Source organism: Lycorma delicatula, chromosome 5 (assembly GCF_047948215.1).
Source record: "Lycorma delicatula isolate Av1 chromosome 5, ASM4794821v1, whole genome shotgun sequence".
NCBI lineage: Eukaryota > Metazoa > Arthropoda > Insecta > Hemiptera > Fulgoridae > Lycorma > Lycorma delicatula.
In genome coordinates, this window is record NC_134459.1 from 167,073,849 (window position 1) to 167,098,172 (window position 24,324).

Genomic DNA, 24,324 nt, shown 5'->3' on the forward strand with positions numbered 1-24,324 from the left:
CCATCATAACAGGAATTTAAAACTTGAGATATGGAGTAAAACCGTACGGAATTTAGCCATTATTAACTTAATGTGATAATTTTAACAAATATTAATTGAAGAAGAGCATAATTTAAACTTAATTTGTAGATTATATCGTTTCTATAAAAACTAAATTTCAAATATGATAAAATAATGCATGAAAATTTTATCACTAATGTAATTTAATTTTTTTTTAAATAATTTTTTCTCGTGGTCAAATACAAAATTTCTCATTTCAGCAGTATAATTAAATGATTAACTAAGCAGTTAACAAGTAAACCAATCCGTATAACGGGTACTTAACCTTATTTAAATTTAATTAAATGTTGAATATTGAATAAAAGATTTGATATTACTTTTATCGGTGTTATTATTACAGTAATAAGTGCATTATGTTAATTCCAGAAAGAATCGTTTTTTTGTTTGGATGCAGCAGCCAGCTTCATTGGTTACTTTTGCAAGGGGCTTAGAAAAAATTGTTTGTCTTTTTGATTCTACGGATGTTGATGCTGATGGTATGAAGCCACCACATAAGTGATTAGGTAACTCTTAGTAAAGTTTTTTCTTATTTTTATGGCTTTTTTTGATAATTTGACTGGACCTTAGCTCTGGGCCTTTATCTGCATTATGATTAATATTATTATTATATTTTCTAGTATGTATTTTGTATTATTATTTTATTTTTATCTTAATTTATTTTAGCAGCACATTAGGTTTTAAAATGTCCTGTATCATTTCCCCCTTGATTAGGTCATTTCAACACTAGAAATTTTTTTAAGTTATAGATTGCAAATGGCTAAGAGGACGTGGTGGAGGCTATCGAAATTATTATTATTATTATTATTATAAAATCTGATTATGATAAAAATGTTAAACAACATTTATATACCTATTTATTTTTATTTATATAGTTTGCATTATTAACGGCACGGATAAATTAAAAAATCCCTCCAAAAAGTTTCAAAGGAATGTATAGTAGGCTACATAACTTACTTATGTATTCTGTATGTTGTATTATTTTTTAGGAAAGAATTAATTTTATAAACTGTTATCAATTTATGGCAAAGATAGGAAAACAATTTGTACTCAGTATTGTAAATTCTCTGATTTTTATATGTTTTGCAAATAAATATTTTTTTAATATTTTTACCTGGACGTACTCGTAAGTATATTAAAAAATGTTGCAATCTTTTTGAAAAATTGAGACATTAACAGGGATAACATATTTGTATTTTATTTATCCGTTAGCTAAATATATAAATATATTTTTAATTTAAATTCGATTGATTAAAATTGGTTTTATTAATTTTGGTGAAGTTAATTTTTATTTATTTATAAGAAAAGAATTTAATAGGTTTGTATGACTCATTTTCTTCTATTTTATTGTGGAAAGTATTTTATAAATTTATTAAATAAAAATCAATCTTTTCTTTATTAAATGATTAATAACGGTTAATTATTGATTAAAATTTTGAAAATATATCTTAGTAATGGTGAGCGCTCCAAAAAAACAAAAAAGAAAAAATTAGACTGTTGGAACAGAACTTCTGCCAAGCACGATTTTACTGAAATAATTATTCGAATTCCCAGGTGATCAATTTTTATCTACACATTATATTGTCCTTAAAGAAAAATCAATTTATTGTTGTTAAGAAAATAATCTAAGCGTTGCTATTTAATTTGTTTAAATAAAACATAAACCTACTGTTGATGACTGAAGATATTTAAGCATTTATTTAAATTTATATTATATATAATGATTGCCGAAAATTTAAAAACATTTACTTTATCTTAAAATACTCTTTAACATCATTAATTTTCCGTCACATTTAACGGTTTAAGTTCGATTTCTTTCGAGAGTAACGTAACCATGACTATCAAACATGGTTACGTTTGAAAACGTCTTGACTATTGGGTTATCGATATATGTATTTTAAATGTGTGTGTGTTTTGTGTAGACAAGTATGAATGCATAGCTATTCACAATGGTTAGTTACTTGACCTAGTGTAGCTTTACGTACTTTCTTTCCAGTAGCATATTATTTATTATACATAAATCAGCTAGCATAAATCATTATCGGATTTCTGCAGAAACCGGTTATAATAGTGTACGAACTGAAATATTTATCGTAAATAGGCATTAGTATTAAAGCCAAGTCAATGTTTGTAGTTCGTACACTACTTTAACCAATTACGTGTAGAAAACCAGTAGTTAAAAACTACTTAAAACTATTCCAGACCTCACTTAGATAATTATATACTAATATAATTACAGATAAGTAACTTTTAAAAAGGTTATTTAGTGATTTAACGAAATAAATTTCATGTTTTTAGGAAATTCATATAATTCTGAGTCATTCTACAACTATATCTTACAATCTAGTAACGTTGCACACCACCACATCATATAGTTTGTCGTCTTTCTTGTTTAAATATCAGTGGCTTATAGGAAAACTACATTGCACATCTATTAAAAAATCTCCTCCAATATTGACTGTTATTATCTAACTACTTTTTTATCTACCAGTACAATTCACCAATGGATGTGACTAACTTTTTGAATTTTTAAAAAGATAAAATCTTTTTAATTGCATATATTAGATACTATTTTGTTTTAGCTTTGTATGATTTTAAATAAAATTGTGTAAATAAATATAAAAAAATAAACGCGTTAGCTATTACATAGTAAGTCAGCTTCCTTGGTATCTCACAATTCATAACTAATAATAGTACCATTATTCCAATGATGAAAATAAATTGTGCCTGTAACATACATAAAAAAAGATTAAATGTATACATATATAATTTCTTTTTATAAATTTAAAAATAAAAACAATATATTATTTATTTTATTCGTAATGCCGTTGAATAAATAAATAAACTAAATAATTTTATTTCACCGAAAACCTTTTCTTCAATGATGAATTTTTTTTATGAAAGAGCGAGCATGTTTGACCAGGATCTCAGCGTGAAATATCGAAACGCTACCTATTCAGCCACGGAGGCTGGATAAAAAAACATTGTTTTTTTTATTTTTTTATTTCTTATTTCTTTATTTCTTTCACTTTTACAAAATTAATAATTAATGGAGTAATCCTAATACTAATTATAATATTACTTAACTTAATCATACTTAATTTAACATTGTTTTATAATACAATTTAATATTTATTACTTAACTTAACTTAATTATACTTAATTTATATTATTTGTAAAAGATGAAAGATTAGGTGTCCAAAGGGTCTTGCCCGTTTTGTGGCACCATCCCTTTCCTATTAATCTTTTTAGTTAGAGTAAGGGGAAAAGTAAACAGTTTTATATTATATAGGAGGATTAGTTTTGGTTCAATTCATGATTTACTCTGGCGGAAACTTATCTTTTTTGCAATTTAGTATAGAGAAGATCAATCGTCGTCAAATATTTATGTTTACTAATAAACCTTTCATCCAGTGCTACTCGTTAAGTTAATATATGTAAAAAATCTATTACTATGTTAAGACCAGTAGTATAAAGCATTATAATTAATTATATATGTAATCATAAATCATGTAATTACATGGAACATACTTTCAGCGTCGTCAATATTAATTAGCCATCGTCTTAGTAGCTTTAAGAAAGTGTTTAGGTTCCTACTGGTCTTTATATAATTAGGAAGTATGTTATACAATCTAGGAGCAGTACTTGAAAATAACTTCATATAACTAGTTTTATTTGCTCTGGGTTTTTATTTTTATTAATTGTTTTAAAAAGAGTAGAGCAAGTCATATAAAAACTCCAACTTAAAAGAACGTTAGGATTTGACTTAATTACGGATGAAGTATTAAATAAGATACCATTGCACATCATGATGAAAGTTATTTAATAATTTTAATGTTATAAAATATTGGAGAAGTTATCACACACTCCAACTTCTTATGGTTCTATATAGCCTTCTATCAATTGTGTCCAAATATTTGAAGAGTCTTACAAAACATAGTTGAAGGATGTATTCTGTATTCCGTATTCTGAGACATTAATCTGGTTTTAAATTAAAAATTTCCAACACATAGCAACTGAGTTGAATCGTCAATTTGGTTACAAATGATTTAAATAAAAGACGTACCTAAAAAATACGTAGCCTTCTTACCAATAAAGGTATCTTCGTTAAGACCGTAAATAAAGGTGGTCTTTGCAAATTAAGGCATATATACGTGGTACGAATGGTAAAATTATAGGTCAATTATGAAAATATTAGTAAAACAATAATTAGGTAAAATATTGTTTTCAGAATACTGTATGTGCTCATTCAGTGTTCAATCAATTCAAACTGTAAGGTAATTAACGGAGGCGTTCCACAAGGCTGCATTCTATCACCTCTATAGTATTATGTATGTTCTGATACTGTTATTAAGGTTTTTAGAATATTTGGCTTATAATTTTATTTACATTATCATAAGAAAATGAAAATGATGTTTCATTTAATATAAAACATCACACCGTCCTTCCCGGTATCCTTGTAAAACAATAACGTATATATTTTTTTTTTTTTACGTAATAACTTCCTTACATAAAATAAACAATTGTCTATCCATTTCTTTAAACGATTAAGAAATGCGGCTTCACTTAAAACCAGATTAAAATTTCTTTCGGTTTTTCTACAAAATTTCAATTTAATAAAATTGTCAATTTTAATAAACTGACGTTTTACAAAAGACTTCAAATATTATTCTGTATCGTTTTTATGGTTTTAAAAAATGTTGCCATTTTAATAGACTTAAAAAGTTACTGTAATTTAAGTCTAAATTACTCGGAACAATCATAAATGCACCTTAATATGTACCAGATAAATCACTTTACAAATATCTCTACATACCTACAGCAGAAAAATTTTCATGTCGCTTTTATTCAAAATATTTAACATCAAAATCCAAATGTACTTAAAAAATTTAGATCAAGGCTACTAATAGAACACTTAAGGAGAAGGTGGTCAAGTGATTTATTAAAAAAACAGTTTCCAGTACTCAAATGAACTTATCTGGGTTCCACCTTCATCGTCGTTCAACATGGAAGTACCACGTGAAAGATAAAAAGGAAGCAATTTAATACCAAGGCTTTATCGGCTACTGGATAGGAACCCGCACCTTTCGTTATTCAATAAACGTTTGATATACACAGCGAATCTAAAACCGGGTTGGACAGCTATGGGGCACGATGTGTAAAAGTAAGGTTGAGATTATACAACGTTTACAGAACAAGCTTGCGAGATCTATTGCACAGGCGCCGTGGTTCGCTCGCCCGGAATGAGGAAATTCACGGCTATCTTGGATAGCCTTATGTTTGTGACGAGATCAAACGGGTCGGTTTAAGTTACAGATAGTAACATGAACTTTCTAGCAGATTATCTCCTAGGCAACAGTGAAGATGTCCGGCGACAGAAATCCCAACACTGAGAGGGTGTATGCGGCCATCGACACTATACAGGAGTGGTTGAGGTCCAGGGATCTGCAACTGTCTACTGAAAAATGCCGGTGTATTGCCTTTACGGGTAGAAGAGTGCTAGAACCGTTCAATATTTCCATCAACGGTCATGCTATAGAAGAAGCGAATAACATCAAGTACTTAGCAGTAATCCTCCAGAAAAACGGTAGATACACCGAGCACATAGTCAGTGTATGCAACAAGGCAGAAAGGATGATAAAAAGTCTAAACATCATTATGTCATCGCAGAATGTCCCTCGGGCCTCAAAGCGCCGTTTACTGGCGGCCACCGTCGTGTCTTAGCTTATGTATGCCGTTCCGGCCTGGTGGCGCTCTATCGCCATCAGGCGCAACAAAGAGAGACTGGCGAGGACGCACAGGTGTGTGCTCCTAGGTGTTGTGTCCGCATACAGGACAGTGTCCTATGCCGGCCTGTGAGTGTTATCGGGTACACCTCCTATTGACCTAATCGCAAAAAGGAGGGTGACCTAATCGCAAAAAAGAGGGTAACCTAATCACAAGGCAAGCCAGAACAAGAGGTCAGGGATGCCGTTTATAATATCTGGCAGGAAAGATGGTCGCAGGAAGCTGTGGGTCGATGGACGAGAACCCTCATACCCAACATCAAGCCGTGGTTGTCGAGAAGATTTGGTGAGGTTGATCATCACCTATCGCAGTTTTTTACAGGACATGGTTCCTTCAATAACTACCTGCACAAAATAGGCAAGAGAGAAGAGCCAATTTGCAACTACTGCAACGAGATAGATGATGCTGAGCACACCTTTTTTGAGTGCAATAGGTGGGACACACTTAGACATAGTAAGGCACTCACAGGTATAACTACAGAGACAACAAAAGACTACATGCTAAGAAGCGAGTCAAACTGGAATAATTTTGCTAGTTTTGTTAGACAAGTTGTTCTACGGAAATACTCCGATGAGAGAAGACAAGGTGTTGGCTAGATTAGGACTGGGTGGACAGCCTTGCTGGTGAGGTCCAGCATGCTGCGGTGTGTTGGCACTGATGAGCCACCAAGGACTCCACAGGTAACAGTCAGGCAACAGCACACTGAATACTGAAGGGACCCGGTACCGCGTCGCGGCGAACTGGGTCTGGCGTGGTGTAATAATGTGGTGTAGAAGTATTGCCCTTTTGGGTCCCCAAGTGGGCAATATTGATAAAGAACTCTCAAAAAGAGCTAACCGGTAGGCCGACCTGCCTTGCCGGTATATAGCCGGTAGGTGGGGAGGTCTATTTGAGTTTAAAGACACTCCCCTGGGCGGCGTAATACCAACAAGTCGGTCCGGCCCAGGGGAGCTGAGAGAAAAAAGAAGAAATCCCAACACTTGCTAGACTTGGGATATCTGAGACACTTGAACTGATTCGGTATCAGACATTTGCTGGTCTCCGTGGTGCGAGTGGTAGCGTCTTGGCCTTTCACCCGGAGGTCCCGGGTTTGAATCCCAATCAGGCATGGCATTTTCACACAAACTACAAATCATTCATCTCATCCTCTGAAGCAATACTTAACTGTGGATCCAGAAGTTAAAAAAAAAAGAAGCGTATCAGACATGTGAATGATTTTAATATACCTTAGGAGCCTAGCGCTCTTCTGTTTCTTTCTGAGTACTCGTTATGCTACTATTTTGTTTATTTCTATCTGTCGTTTAATAATTTTTATGGAATTTTTTTTGGGTCGTTTCTTCACTAGACTATGTGATTTCTTGAATCTTTGTGATCTCAGTTAATGCAAGAGTGCTTGTTTATAGATTTTTGTTTTTTTTTTATATATTTTATTTACATATATGTTTATTTATTTATGTAAGCTGAAAACGTCTCTTCACGAAATTTTTTTATTGCTATTTATGTGTGGTTCCTTTATCTTAACCGATTGTAAATACAGGATTTGTAAAACAAAAAAAACAATGAGCTTATCTTCATATATTTTTTTCAATTTACATGTTAAACATACACATAAGCATTCTTTTCAGCTATATTGTATTTAAATTATTAAAATTAGAATATAAATTAAATATTCGCTTGTAGAGGATTAGAAAATTGGCCTATGGGCTTAACGGATTTTCCAGGTTTTTAAATTTAATTTTAATTGTTTCCCCCTTATGTAATAAAGTTATTGAACTTTATTTTATTACCGAATCATTTGAAAGATATTCTTAGTAATATGTTGAATAATACTATGTAGAATTAAACATTTTATTTTTTTATAAAAATTATTACTCAACTCTTTTATAAAAGAGATGAACTTTTAAATAACGTCAATTGAATTTTTTTTTTAACCCTGAATTTTTGTATTTCTATTAAACAGGTACTTCAATGTTTTTTTTTTTTTTGTCTTCAGTCATTTGACTGATTTGATGCAGCTCTCCAAGATTCCCTATCTAGTGTTAGTCGTTTCATTTCAGTATACCCTCTACATCCTACATCCCTAACAATTTGTTTTACATATTCCAAACGTGGCCTGCCTACACAATTTTTTTCTTCTACCTGTCCTTCCAATATTAAAGCGACTATTCCAGGATGCCTTAGTATGTGGCCTATAAGTCTGTCTCTTCTTTTAACTATATTTTTCCAAATGCTTCTTTCTTCATCTATTTGTCGCAATACCTCTTCGTTTGTCACTTTATTCCACCATCTGATTTTTAACATTCTCCTATAGCACCGCATTTCAAAAGCTTCTAATCTTTTCTTCTCAGATACTCCGATTGTCCAAGTTTCACTTCCATATAAAGCGACACTCCAAACATATACTTTCAAAAATCTTTTCCTGACATTTAAATTAATTTTTGATGTAAACAAATTATATTTCTTACTGAAGGCTCGTTTCGCTTGTGCTATTCGGCATTTTATATCGCTCCTGCTTCGTCCATCTTTAGTAATTCTGCTTCCCAAATAACAAAATTCTTCTACCTCCATAATCTTTTCTCCTCCTATTTTCACGTTCAGTGGTACATCTTTGTTATTTCTACTACATTTCATTACTTTTGTTTTCTTTACACTTTAATGTATTCTCAAATAATTTTCGTTAACTCCTCCTGAATTGTGAATTATTTTTTTATATTTTATGAACTTATTTTAATATTATTTGAAATAATTAATGTACAATTTCAATATGTGTATATGATTTTTTTATAATTAATTGTGCATTTTATGATGCTATTCTGATGAAGATTTTATAGTGGCTTCTTTTTATCCATCCAGAAATTTGCCTGATTGATTAAAGGAACAGTTCTTATCCAAGGAGTAGATTAGCTACTCAATCCGGGAGATGATGTACATAATATGTTTTTATATACCGATCAGAATAAAATATTTATTTGTTTCTTTACTTGTTAATAAAAAGCAATAAAAAAATTAAAAATGTATTTGAATTAAATAGTATCTTTTAAAATTATAATTACATAGAAAATTGCGTAGAATAATTACATATTACTATGAACCATACTCTTTTAATAATACAGTTTCCTAGAGTTTATCTTGTGATATGCAACTACGTATTTTTGCGATATATATATCATACAGTATGTTTGCAATGTATTACAAGTAAGATGGAACAATACACTTTTCCATTTTTATTATTTAAATTTCCGTTTTTTAACCTTAATAATTCAATTACAGTTTGAACGAATTATTTTATACCCTTATCTGTGATTTTCTAGAATCTGTATATTTTACGTTCGTTTAAAAATATTAAGATTATTACTCAAAGAATTTCCACATTTCTCCTCAACGGAAAATCTGGTCAAGACAAGTCAAAATGTTTACTCTTTTTTGCTTGTGTAAAGTAATTAAATTCTTTACAAAATAAACGGTCATGATAACTAATTTTAATAGAAAATGTTTTTCTTTCAACCCTTTTTTCCCATTTTATTGTTAACTGAAATTATAAACGTATATTAGTATACCACAAGCTAGTATATTAAACCACAGACTCCAGTACAAATAAATTAGTACAACTGTTTTTATGAACTGAAATAGCATTTAAAATTGTCATTATACTACAAAAAGTTATCGGAAAAATAGTTAAAGAAAACGTTTTTTTAAACAATTAAACAACAGATAACGGTGTTTTTAAATGTATTTATAGGTTAAATTTTTATAAAATATTTTTAACAAGATTGCACCATAAAAAAGATGAAAAACGGGATCGTTTTATATGTAATTGAACCAAGTTTATTCTATCCAAACAGGTTTCATTGCAACGAATAACAAGTATTTTTGCAATAAGAAAACTAATTATAATACGAAGTGAAATTCAACTTTTTTCTATTAGGTGGTTTATATGTCATAGTTCTTTAAAGACTTTTCCTTTCAATGTTTATATTCAGTTGGTGTTTTACAAATAATAAAAAATTGCGATAATTGCAAATAAAGCCGAAAATAATTACAGTAAAATATGTTAGGTAAAAGAAAATTTTTTTTTTTTAAGTTTTATAACTTCTTACACAAGAAATTGTGGACTTTCCTAAAATTGTTGGTGATAGATTCTGTGTTTTTATATAATTCCTTTGCGGGTCGTTTGATTTAATTTCCGTCTCTGTGGACCACACCATGGATTTTCCTGAAGATTTTCCGTTTTTGGTTCTCAATTTCATTAATTATTTATACATACATTTTGTTTTTATGTACCTTGTGCTTATGTTGCAATCTCTTCAACTAGTGAACAATAAACAATCTTCCCCCATGAACCAGTGAGATAAGGATGAAAACTTCTCCTAACTATGAAGTATATGTATGATGACTACATATGAGAATGATATATATAAATTGGATGTAGCCTTGTGCAGACTCCAACCGACCAATCCTAAGATGTGTGGTTAATTGAACTCCAGCTCCCACTGTACAGCATTAAAATTCGTAAAAAGCAACCAATTTTTGATAAAATTTGAACCTCACAACTTCCAATTTGAAAATATGCTGATAAATAACCGATTTGCCATAACGAGTTTAACTAACCACTGTACCTCTCTCTCTCTCTCCCCCTTTAACTCGGTGAGAGAGTCTCCGACTATCTCACCTTTTTGAATAGGTGGTTAAATTTAAAGAATTAAAATTTAAAATATTAATTTTAAAAAAGGAGTAAAAATAGGTTTTAAAATTTTTAGGGGAAAAGCTTTTTGAAATTTCTTAAAAAATTTCAGGTTTTAATAAGTCCGTTTTAGGACAGTTATAATAATCCGAGTTAACTTTTGAGGAGATGAATTTGTACGAATTTGATTGTTGTATGAAATCATTCTTAACACTACTTTTTCCATATAAAGTAATAGAATTATAAATATACAAAGGTTTATCGAATGTTAATCAGATACACTAAAATTCTGGTAAATGTGATGATAAAATGTGATAGCCTAAATAATTAAAATATAATCAAATTCTGAGAATACTCTCTCTATGTAAATATATATAAATATAAATGTTTTATAATAAAATAAAAATGAACGAATCAATTGACACGCCTAAAAAGTATACGTACTGATTTCTTTACATTAAGAAAAGTTTCATTTAACCAAAATAAAAAATAAAGAATTTTATAATTTTTAGGGTATAAATAACGAAGTTTTTCTCTTCAGCTAAATATCTAAATATGTAATTACGGATATTTTGCAAATAGAATAATTTAAAAAGGATATTTTCCAGTTATTAAATGACTCAAATTATATTATATAGATCAAAATCTTCCTCGTTCAATTATTTTTACCTCTAATGGACACCGGTTAAATGAAGATGTAACATTACATTAAGAAAATAATGCCCTCTAAATACCATTCTAGCGTAATTGTTATCGAATTGACTTTTCTACATAATACTTTATTTGAAGAACTCCGTAAGCCAAGCATGAAGATAATCTAGCTTTTTCAATAAGAAAGCCTTATTTTGGTGAAATCCTTTAAAATTTGAATAATTAGAACTAATTATTTTTTTTTAAAGCTAATTACATTAAATAATGAGTTACTCCAATTAACGGTAAAAATGTTATAATAATTTTATGATTAGAGGATAATAATAGTTTTAGAGATCATAAACAGATTGTAGAGATCATTTGTGGGATTTTGGATTTGGGAAGATCATAAAGGGATTGAGGGACGGATGGATGCTTACTGCCAGAAGAGAGCCTGACGTAATTCGTTGGGGTAGGTATGTTTGACTCGTTTACTGGCATTGTTTGAATAGTTTTCCCTTTATCATTATCCAAAACCGTTTCTACTAGAAAAGATTGAACAATACATCCTTAAACGTTTCCTTGTGAGTAGTTTTTTGTAGGTACCAGCCTCTGAGTTACTAAGTCTTAGGTATTAATGTAGTCTGAGAACCAGTCCGGAACTGTTTTCCCAATCTGTGGTTATAAAAATTTATTACCTGAGGTTGTAGTACTTATTAGGTAAAATTTTAACTTTTGATCAAACTTCTAAGTTTATCGCTTAACACGAAATAATTAATTCAATTCAATACAACTTTCTTGTTCTAACGTCGTCGATTGACGTAATCATTTTTTAAATTTTTGTTGATTTAGTTTCCAAATTATTTTTATTATTACAAAAATTATTGTCCGTTACCCGCACTTTTTTTATTTATGTACTGAAATAAAATGATAATGAATTTAGTTTTTTATATAACAGTTAACATTAGAGGGAAAAGAAATTGTATTCCTATTTTTAGCTTCTTCAATCATTTCTCAGTTTTACATGTATTTTTTTGGGGTATAATTAACTCTTAACTTTATTAATCAGTTTTTAGTTATTGGAAAATGTCAGCTAAATCCTTGCTCGTTTGTATTTTATATAATCTGATAATCGAAAATTAAGTAACTGCATACATAATACATTCAGAATTTCATATGTATGATATTTTTTAGCGTATTTTAATTATATTATTTCTGTTACTTCAATTTTTTTATTTTAGTTATAAATAACTTTTAATTAACTTATCTAAACTGTAAACGTGTAAGTGATTATAAAAACATCATTGTCGTACAATATATATCGCATTACTTACAAGTTGTAATTTTGTTATGTATTTTTTCCACCATAGGTACGGTTGAACTGCTGGTCCTAGTGCCGCTAAGAAATAGTAACTATACATTGCTACATGTACAAATGAATTGACTAGGCCAATCAAGCCTGCTTGCTCCCCTGTAAAAAAATGAATCAATACATTATAACAAATACTTGTTTTTTAACATATGCTATGGTTTTCGTAACAAAAATTTTAAATATATTTATAATATATCTATAAATATATTTTAATCCGTAAATAAGTTTTTCATTAAAACTTATTAATATTGTGTCAATATTGTGATTTACATTGTTTTTGAAGGGAAATTTAGGGATTATGGTAAATTAAACATAGGAGTGCACTGTTTTTCTGGTACTTTAATTTCAATTTATTAAATATTACACTAATTACAAGTGTTTTTGAAAGTAAATTTAAAAACATCATTTTATATTCAAATCAAGAATTTAACAAATATTTCGTTCAGTTGGTTTTAACACAACAGTAGTTTTAAAAACATATTCTATTTTAGCTGTCAGTGAATATATTACATTTATTCTGGCACTGAAATGTTGTTTTAATAAAATTATTATGGAGTTGAACAGTCTCATAATTAAAAAGTTATAAAAAATATGGGTATATAAAATTACGTGAAAATATTTTATATAATATCAGGCAAGACCATCAATCCATGTTATTTAACAGTACATTATATTGCACTTATCTACACTAACCTATTTTTCTCTGTATCACTATAATCCAGCACTAATCTTTTAAATACTCAAAATTCGTACCAGTTTTAATAGAAATGTATTTCTTTCAGGGACCTGTTTTTATCACTTTTTAATTGATATTTTTACGTTACATAATCGTAATAGTATTATTATCTCATTATAATATCACCGATAAAACGTATATTTTACTGAAAACGATTTTCTATCTTCTCTGAAAACCAAAATTGAATTTTTTTAAAAAGTAATATTAATACGGATCACGGGAATTATTTTAAAAATATTTCATATTATATATTTTTTAAATATATACGAGTATATGCGAAAATTTGTGCAAGAGAACCAACCGATTAATTACTTTCAAATTTTCAGGATATATCCCGGGAAAGGTTTGAAGTTATAGTCCGATTGGACGTTTAGGTATTAAAGATATTCATTAAAGAAACAATAAGTAATCTTTTTAATTCATTATACATTTCTGTCACAATGGCAACAGAAATATAATGGTGTAAAATCTATTATTTTTCCATCAATGAATATTTGAAAAATATTTTATATTCTCACAACTATTTGGTGAACGAACACGTCGGGGTTAAACCGCTCGCCCGACTAAGCTCTTTATAAACTTAATTTTTAATAATTTGGAAATTAATAAAAGATTTTTCGTACGCTCTACCGGACGCAAATCTTAAAAGTTTGACGAAAACTCGGTGGGGTGATGTAAACCTAGTAAAAATAGAACCCTAGTGATTTTTCAAGCGTACATAGGAACCACAGTTTGAGGTAAAAAACTTTATTTTGGTTTAAAGGTTGACTAAAACCGGAAATCCGCCTTTCTGACGCACTTACAGCGACAGAGTTTTTTTTGTATACTTTATTTAAAGTGCTTTGTTTAATATAATAATTTTTAATACTATCTTTTAACAAAGTAGTAAGAGTTGTAATCAGATTACTGATTAAAAATACCAAAAAAAAAACAAGATACTTTTTATGTGTAACTTTTACAACTTTTTTTTAATATATTTTCATTTTCCAAGAGTAATACAACTAACAAGAAAATTTTCCACTGCATAAAACCACATTTTTAAAGCAAACTTTGTGCATTCTCTTCTTCAGTCTTTCATATGAATGTGGGGATGCAAATCATGTGAGGTATAAGGACATCGATTAGAGTTGCTTTCTGTGAGAGTAATGTTGCCATTTTTACAGTCCGTATCATCATACTGATTACTTGCAGGGATGAATATGACTTGAATTACAGTGGGATAAGGATTATAATAACCAATAGTCTAATCAGCTTAGGGAAGAAGGCAACGAAAAATCATTTCACTCCTTATTTTATGCTGTAAGATTGGCATGGGATGCTGCTTCAATTTGAAGCTTCTTTCTTTTAATGTTGATTGCTGTTCATAATACTATGTATTATAGAAATTTCTGATAAAGATATTTATCAATATTCTTTTAAAATATAGTTTCATTTTCTCAGGAAGTTCCTCACCCTTCAGCATTTTGTATTTTATATATATATTTACTTTATAGTGCATTTAATATAATCTTAGTTTCATTTATTTTGTTAAAACGTTTGATAAAGTTTATTTTATTTGTTACAAACAGAAACTAAATTTCCTCTTTAGTAACTTAGCTAACTTTAAGTTTCTTTATATAAGCAACTTATAAAACAACGACTAAGTAAGCTACTTATTGTTGGCACTTAGAAATATAGTATATATATATATATATATATATATATATATATATATATATATATATATACACGTACAAAACTTATATAATATGTTTGGATAAAGAGCAGTTACATTGTAACTACTGTTATTATTCTGATTACATAAACAATTTTTTAATTGGCAAAAGTTAATTATGAAAACGTACCAATATTATTTGTTTTTTAATTTAAATATTTCAGATGAACTGATATCAAATGAATTTTTTTGAACTTGTGTTTATTGAAGTTTAAACTTAAAAATATAATAGTAGTAAAACGGTTTAAAGAATCCTTTTGCTACAATCCTTTTATCATAATCCAATGTTTTTACATCAAAACTTTGCCTTTTAATGCCATTTAAAATGGTGCATTACAATTTTTTTTTTTTATAAAAGGCGTATCAAATCTATAATAAAAAAGCATTACTTTTTATATCAAATAGTGATAACATGTAAAATAAAAATAAATAAAAACATGTTCAATTTTTTATTCATTTTTATTCATATTCAAGTGATTTTAATCACTTAATCACTTACTGATTAAGTGATTAATCAGTAAATTTAGCCAAAAGTAAATGTATTAATATGATAGAAATATTTGACAAACTTACATTAAAATAAACACTTTCTATTGTAACACTAATCAAAATATTTGTTTTTATTAAAAAAAATGTTTTCCTTTTTTCATCTATGTACAAATATAATTATATCTGATACTCTAATTCGTTGAACGGTACAAATATAATAATTGCCCTTTGTCCCAGAATTACTGACATTTTCTGTGACTCTTCTTACTCAATATCCCAGAACCAAGAATTGGCGAAAATTTCACTTTGGTAGACGAATTACCAAATTAATACAACAAAGGGTGTTTCAAAATTTCTAAATAATTTCTTTTAAATTTTATATTTATAAAGGTTTATAATCTACTCAAAAGAAAATTTTTGTATTGAAATTAGTTGTTTCTATAGAATTTCTATGATAAGAAAATTTTAATGAAATTAATTCATCAGTCAAAAAAAAAAAACCCTTAAAAGATTTGTTTTGCTTTTTTGAAATTACGCTTTGATAAAATTATTTATCAAAAGAATATATGTTTCATTTGAATAGGTTTTATGCTTTTTATAGATAAAGTAAATAATCAAACAAAATATTTGGTTTTAATAGATTTTTAAAATATGTTAAATAAAATTAAACATAAAAATAAAATACCAAATATAAATTTAAATTATAATTAAAATAATAAATAAATAAATAATATTCAAAATTATTATTTTAATTATAAATAATAATTAATATAATTAAAATTATATTATAATTTTTTAGCAAAATATAAATTTGGTTAAAAAAAACGAGAAAAACATACATTAAATTTCAAAGAATAAAAAAAAACAATTCCGATAAAATTTTAAAATAGAAATTGCTAATAAAATAATATTTCATCTAAAATAATACCATACTATATCAGATGAAAATTAATACAGATATTCATCTTACTTTGTTAAAGTTAATTTTTCAAACGGAAATAAATTAACTATACAATAGATCATTTGTTGTTATCCGTTATTAAATAACAATTTTCCTCACAATATATTATTACTTACTGCCGATGTAATAATACTGATAATGTGTTTAAGTAAAAAAAAAAATCTACTTTACACAAATAGTTGTAATGGTTTTTTTTCTTTATTTTATTTTTTTTCACTGTGAACCAAACGAAGGTTTATTATTTCATTCATAAAACGATCGTTAACAGTTTCTTATCATTATTTTTATTTCATTTATTTTGTTCTTCCTAGAAATGAACTTAAATAAATGTAATTTAAAAGATTTAGAATATCTTAGGTGGCTTACTCAATATATAAATTAATAATCCTTCATTCTGAAGAGAACATAATATTCATTACATATATGAATTATAATTCATGATAAATTACAAATACAAAAAAATAAATATGCATATTATAAGATAAAAAATATTTATTTTTTAAATCCTTATTAATTATTATATATACACACAAAAATAATAGGTAAACACATTAAACAGATGAAATTATCATTAAAACAAAATCTGATAAATAGTGTAAATTCGTCAAGAAGACTTTTCTGATAATATGATACAGTACCCTAACTCTTTAACAGAAAAACTCTTTTAAAATCCCATTTTTCTAACTTTAAGTGGAACTTTTGTCCACTTAATATATAAAGAGATTCCTTTGGAAAATTACAAAAAAAATCTGAGAAATATTATCTGATAGTATTCAATTTACTTTAATAAAAAATTACGGAATAAGAGGTAACTTATATTTTTTTCGGATACAGTTAGTTAAAAGAAAAGTTTTAAAGTTTTTACATTTTTTTTACCAATAATTTGGTGATGACTGGGGTTTTCCAGAATTAAGTATATATTATATATATTATAACATAATTGTATCGGTTAAGAAATCGTTTTCATTTCATAAGTTGACGCAATGATTTCTTAATTCATATACAAAAAAAAATACAATTATCTTTTTATGAACACTACCTACCCTTATAATATAAATCCCTAAAAATAAAAGAAAATTTTTTTACGTTTACTATTTGGGCAGTCCCTGCAATATTGGGACTGAAATTATTTTTTCCTAAGTTAAATATCACGTGTATCTCCAAGAGATTAGCTTACTGATACATGTATATGTATTACGTATATAATATATTAATTCACGTCAATATTTATCAAAAATTGGATAGCCATTTGCTGCCACAAGGATACTACAACAGCTACTCATTTTCAATGACGTTTCTGCAATGAAGATTTCATATTTTTTCTGTTAATAGACGTTGTCTATTATTATTCAAATCTTAATAATTATTTATTGATGGCTAAACTTGATTTCAAAGGGGGGGGGGAATTTAAAAGTGAAAATCTGATATTTTTCTACATGTGATATTTATCACCTGAATGCCTACGAAATGAATATTTCTCAACGTTAACTTTGCTTTCGGGTCGTTTCATTGATCCCTTTTTTATCTATTTTTGTGAATTATCACAGTCTGTTTCTACTTTTATAAATAAATGATTTGGCAAGAAACTCTTATTTTTTGTAAAAAGTTACTTTATAAGTAATTGCTAAAATAATAAAAAATAGAATCGCTTAAAAATAATCAAATTATGTTATAATTATAATTTAAAGTTTAAAAACATCGTATTTTATTGACATATATTTTTATATAATTAAATAGTAATTTTATATATTAAAAAAAATTACCTCTAATATATTTTAGATAAGCCCACGTTGAAACTAACATCATGCTGTGATGATAAACGTGAAGAAATGAGACGTGGGATTGTTTTTTTCTTAAAACAAAAAATATCTGTAAAAGAAAAAAAAATCATACATTTTCTGTTGTATAATGTTATATTATAGTGTCGAGAAGCACAGTGAATGAGACTGAAAAAACTCAGGTGATGTTGATTAATGAAAAACTTTTATATTTAGACTGAAACATTCATAAAGTTATACAAAAATAAATGTTTCTCACTATGATTTAAAAAAAATCGTGAATAACCTTATAATTTTTGTTTTCTTTGAATTACTTATTTTCGTACTCATTTTATTTTTCTCTATCGGCATTATTTTTTCTTGCTTTTATGTTTTCAACTTATACATTAAAAAATATCCCTTAAACCTCACACTTTTAATTAAAATAAAATTTTGAAATAAGATAACAAATATTATAATCATTTACTTTTTAATCGATTTCATTCTTTCTTTGCATACCTAACGAGGATGAACCGAATACGATCTGATTAACAGAATTAAATTTAAATATCGAAAAAGATTTTCTTTATAATTTCTATTATATTAGTTAATTACATATTATCGATAAAAATTTTACCGTAGCATCAAATTTTACATTATGTTATTACCAGACGATCTATTGATACTTAATATGAATCGCAAAGACAATCCATAATTCAGCTGTTAACCCTATATGAATTCATAGATTTCTAGTTTTCTCTACTATATCACACTCTAAGCGATAAAGCGGTTTATTCTGCACACTTAAACTTATATAATCAATATATTCCACGATTTATAAAGTGTGTAGATGATATTGAACGTTTTTATAATATTTCTGAATGTATTTACTTATAACTACTTTTATGAATTTTACATAAAAAGAAAGAGCTTTTTGTGTCATTATTTATAAATATTATTAAATCTCCATTACTGGTATTATAAATGAACCATTATTAATATAGTTATGTTTGATTTTAGGCTTTCCGTGATGCGGATAAATATGACCGACCGTCATTAATTTTACTACCTTTGTATTTTTACCTTTTGCCCCTTGATTCTAAAACAGATTGACTGATAAAATTGACGGTGGTTTTTATGTTTTTAAGGAATGATTTTAAATCAAAAAATATTCATAATAATAATATTTAAAATAATATTTGAAAGAGTAATTATGGTGCTCTATATATACTGCAGTTGATCTTTATACAGTTAAATTGGTAAAACTATCGGTAAAGTAAATAGAATATTTATAATTAAAAATATGAAAGAAGAAATACGATATATTTTTTTGTCGGCAAGATTCTGTAAGTGGGAAATTACAAGGACTTCAAAAATAATTTTAAAAGTTTCAATTTATTTTTGTTTTTAAATGATATGTATCCTGATTTATTCACCCGATGTCGGAATGCAATTTTATCCTTTTACAATCATTATTCACTTATTTCTTTAGTCTATTTAAAATCACTTCACGAAATATTTTTTTGATAATTAGTTTTAAAAAATTATGCAGTTTCTTTTGATTTTTTCATTAGTGATTTTTAACTATTACTCAAAAAACTTGTCACGATCAATTTAATTTTTTTTATTATCTGATAAAGGGTAATACTCATTTTTTTTTCCTTTACTTTTTTGTTGTGAAAAGGCTATCATTTTTTTTCTGCCGTAACAAATTTTATATTGTAAATTATTTTTCGAAAGTTATCTCCATAGCAACAATCCTCTTTTTACATGCCTATCCATTGGAGGCCCTCTTCCACCTGTTTCAGGTGATTTAATTTTTTTTTCCTGCTTCACAACTTTTTATTTAATTTGTTTAGGTCCATCTTGATCATATGCCTCATGAAATTTAACCTTCTTTTCATAATCGCTGTTTCTAGTCTTCTTGATATTCGTAGGTAGTTTTGTTAGATTTTAGTCTGTATCCTTCCTACGTTACCTTTGGATCATGGATTTTCCTTAGTAAGCTTCTTTTAAACTTGAGAAATTTTTCGAGGTTAGTTAGGTGTAATGTTTCAGTGCCATGTAAGATTTCTGGGCTTACTACAGTTGCATAATATCTTAATTTCATGAACCTGGAGCGATTCTTTTTATTGGTTATGTCTCTGGTGATAAATCAACACTTTCCCGGTTTTAATACTTTATTTTCAATTGACGCTATATCTATTCCTGTTCTGCTTATAATATCACCTAGATACCCTAAGCGTTCGGTGATATTTGTTTTTCCGTAATTAGTACTTATCGACTTTTGTGTGACTGGTTTCATATTCGTCACGTTTTGTCTCTTGATAAAGAACACATCTAGGCTTTCTTTTTTAAGTATTCCTGTTAACTTTTCTATTTGTGCTACCCCGTTTTCTTCGCTTCAGCTAAAAGAATCGGCAAAGGCAAGCCATTTTATTTTACCGTTTTGCTTTATGGATCCGATCTTTGTATCCGCATCATTCATTTGTCAAAAGCATTTGTAAAAAAAAAAACAAGTACAATAAATTATTTTTTGTAACTTTTTTAACCGATGAAAAATTTTCTTCACTTGTTTTGCTAATTTTCATTATAGTATTCAGTCCAATAATTTCCATAATCTTTAGACAATTAAAATATTTTCTGAGACAAATATTTTGTTTTATCTCCACGAAATTAACCACAAACAAAGATATTTTTTCTTATTTAAAATTTAATATATATTTTATTATGTCAAACATAATAATTGATGAAAAGCGTATTTTAGATTATTTTTCTTTCTTCAAACATCATTAAATATGCCAGATTTTTATCTGTTCTTAGAAAACTGAATTTGACAAAATCCGGTTTTTAAGGTTTTGTTTTTTTTACACATAAAATACAGTGAAATACATGAAATATTACCACATCAAAGTTATTATTTGATTATGAATCCCATTCTTAGTGAAATTAATTACTTTAAATTACCAGTACTGCATTCCCAGTTCCTTTAAATTCCTGAAAGTAGTGAAATATTGTTAACCTTATAATCTTTTTGTAGGCAATTTGACATCGTAAAAATGAACGATTATGTTATTTTGAGATGTTTATTTGTAGTCAAACTTTTGGAATTATAACAAATTATATATTAATATACTTTTTCATCTTTTTCTTGTAGTAGGATTTTAGAATTCTTATTAAGAATTCTTTTTTTTAAGTTCTTATTTGGGTTAATTTAAATAGACATTTATAAGTGATTTAACAATTCTTTTAAAAGGTTTCAGTAACAATAATTAGTTATTAAGTACACATATATAGCTATTTCAGCTGTCAACAAAGGTAGGAAAATTTCATTGATTGAATGAATTTCATTGAACCATGAGTTTTAAAAACACTATTAAGAGTATCCACTGCTTCATAACTTCAATTAAAAAAGGATGGTAAAATGTTTACTAAGGAAAAATATTCCAATAAATCCAGTTAGAAGAACCCGTTCTTTCACTGGTGAGATATTGCTTTCTTGTTAATATGTATTTTGCTGCGGAGTAGTATATTCTTCTCAGTATAATACATAAATATTAATCCTTTATATCATCACTTAACAAACATATAGAACATTGGAAACTAAACATTAAGAGAATAACTCAACTTGGAAAACATAATAAATAAATGGGCAATAAATTATAGAAAATTAAAATTATAAAAGTATATAAATATTCTTTTACTTTACGTTTCAGTTTAAATAAATTGGAAAATAAAATTATTCTCTAATAAATTGTTTACTAACCAATCTACATACAATTTAAAGGTAGAGAGAAATTACGGCTATTAAACATATCAGAAAAATGATAAATTAAATATTTGTAAAAAACTAAATTAAAAAAATCCCTTTCGGCTCGCTGAAAGGCGGAGGTAGATTTCACCGGTGCTAAGTAGGAGATAACAAAGATTTCCGTCTTAAAGTTAAGAAAAACTTAAAATTTACTCAATACGATAATGGTTGCACGTGAAAAACTTTTTACATGTTTAGCATACGACAAGCCGCATCTTCTTACAATTCCAGCAATATTTTGGTCATGTCTTGCCGTAACGTTTGGTCATACAAAAAATTGTTTTAGACAAAAGTTTTAGGTAATATTTAGAGGACTAACGACTATTTTAAACCGATTCGATACTTAGCCTATTAAGGAAGGTATGATTTTTTTTTTACTTCGAAACCCCATTTTTTCCACCCTCTGTGCCAATGGTTGGTGATTTCAAAAAAAATTTTCTTAATACGTTTTAGGCAATTATCAAAAGAATAGTAGGATTTTTAAAGGAATTCAATATTTTACTTAATAGGAAAGTTATAGCGATATTTTATTTTTGTGAAAAAGCCCTCCCATTTCCACCCACATGGTCCGATTTTGCCCATTCAACGAACTCGACCGAGATTTTGAGTCGTTATATTTTTTTAGCGTAATTTTTGTTTTTAATTTACGTAAATAACCGTTTAGCATCTCTTTATTTGTACATGATTTATAGAATTTAATTTTTAATTAAAATTTTTAATTTTATCTTAGCGTTTAAATTCATTCTTATTTTTTTATTTATTATTATTTTTTCAATGAAATTTATACTCGCTAGGATTTACAATAATTATAAAGATCAATACTTACTGTGTCTAGTAGATCTGTTAGCTTAGATAAAAAATAATACCACGCAGCAGAAAAAAGCTGAAACAGAAATAGATTTTTATTTTAGTTTTTATTATCTATACGCTTTATAAAATATCTTAATCGTAAAAAGGTATCTGGATGTATTATATAGACTTTTATGAATAAATAGGCACATAACAGACTATTATGTATAAAGAACTAATTTTTAAGGGTTAAAAAAATCTATTATATTTTTTTCTCCAAAAAAAATTAATTTACATTTCTTTAAAATATAAAATTATTTATTTTTATTGTCATGTAATTACTTTTACCCTTTGAATACTATTAATATAACTCGGTAATTACTTTTAGCTGTTTGTTGAATTCTTAACATAACAAATTTCTGGTGAATGTTTCGAAAAATACGTTGGTATTTAAAAATAAATCCGTTATAAATTGTAAGAAGTTAGATTATTACATTTTAAATTAGTTTTTTAAAAAGCACATTCTTTCTTAATGTCTGAAAACGAAACCCATGACATGTATTTTTTTACCGCAATGTAAACAACGGGACAGTATTATTTTATCAGTTGCTATATTTCACCCGTGCAACCGGTGTTGATGACATAGACCTAAAAACTCTAAGAAAGAATTATAAACACCTTGTACGCGAATGGTTTATTTTTATATTGAGATTAAAATATTTATAGCGTGCTTACAGTCGTAAAAGGAAAGGTGACATCATTCAATAATAAATCATTGGAATTAAATAAGCGTATCAGTTAAGGCGTACTTTCAATTAATTATTTTTTTCTTTTCTTCCTACGACCCACTTATGACATACACAAAACGAAAAACTTAGGGTTTTACACGAAAAATGCAACATAATTTTCTAAAATAATGTCACGCTCACAGATAATAATATTTGATAAACCTGTTTGTATTTCCATACACTCGCTATTCTCACTTGTTCCCGTTTTCAGTCAGTGTTTTTCATAGTTATTACACACGATTTTCCTCCTGTTAGATTAGAGGTTAACAGACGATTGCTCTACAAAGCAATTGTAGCGTCCAATCGAGCGTGATTGAAAGCCTACGTGAAATCAAAATGAGTGTAGAAGTTAATAATGTAGATTTCTCTTTACCGCTCCTAACGCGCACATGTTTTTCTTTCGCATTCATTTGTAGAAATGTACGGCGCGGGATTTTCTTTCAATAGAAGTTGTATTTATTTTGTATTTTTTATTTTGCAAATATAATATTATTAATAATTTTATTATTTAATTCTAAGTAGTTGAATAATTAAAAAAACAAATGGCTTCAGTGGAAAAACTATTTATTACTATATACCGAAACTATCTGATATATGTTGGCACTTGTGACATAAAAAAATATCAGCTTTTCAAAAATAATTTTCATTATTAAAACTTCTTTTGTTTATTTTAAAATGGTGGCTCCAATTGAAACGTCGACAGTATTAGAACAGCTTGTTATGATAAGATTATTTTTTGAATACGTAAAATC

General features: G+C 27.6%; 1 protein-coding gene across 1 annotated transcript in view; it reads right to left on the minus strand.

The window, feature by feature from the left end:
- Positions 1-2,043: 2,043 nt before the first annotated feature.
- Positions 2,044-24,324, minus strand: part of LOC142324583 (very long chain fatty acid elongase AAEL008004-like) — a 174,855-nt gene continuing 152,574 nt past the window's right edge. The window contains exons 5-8 of the mRNA XM_075365429.1: positions 22,822-22,878; positions 18,191-18,296; positions 12,490-12,626; positions 2,044-2,784 (exon numbers count right to left, since the gene is read on the minus strand). Of these exons, the coding sequence (XP_075221544.1) occupies positions 2,626-2,784; positions 12,490-12,626; positions 18,191-18,296; positions 22,822-22,878 (459 nt within the window). The 3' untranslated portion in view covers positions 2,044-2,625. The remainder of the gene's footprint in view (positions 2,785-12,489; positions 12,627-18,190; positions 18,297-22,821; positions 22,879-24,324) is intronic.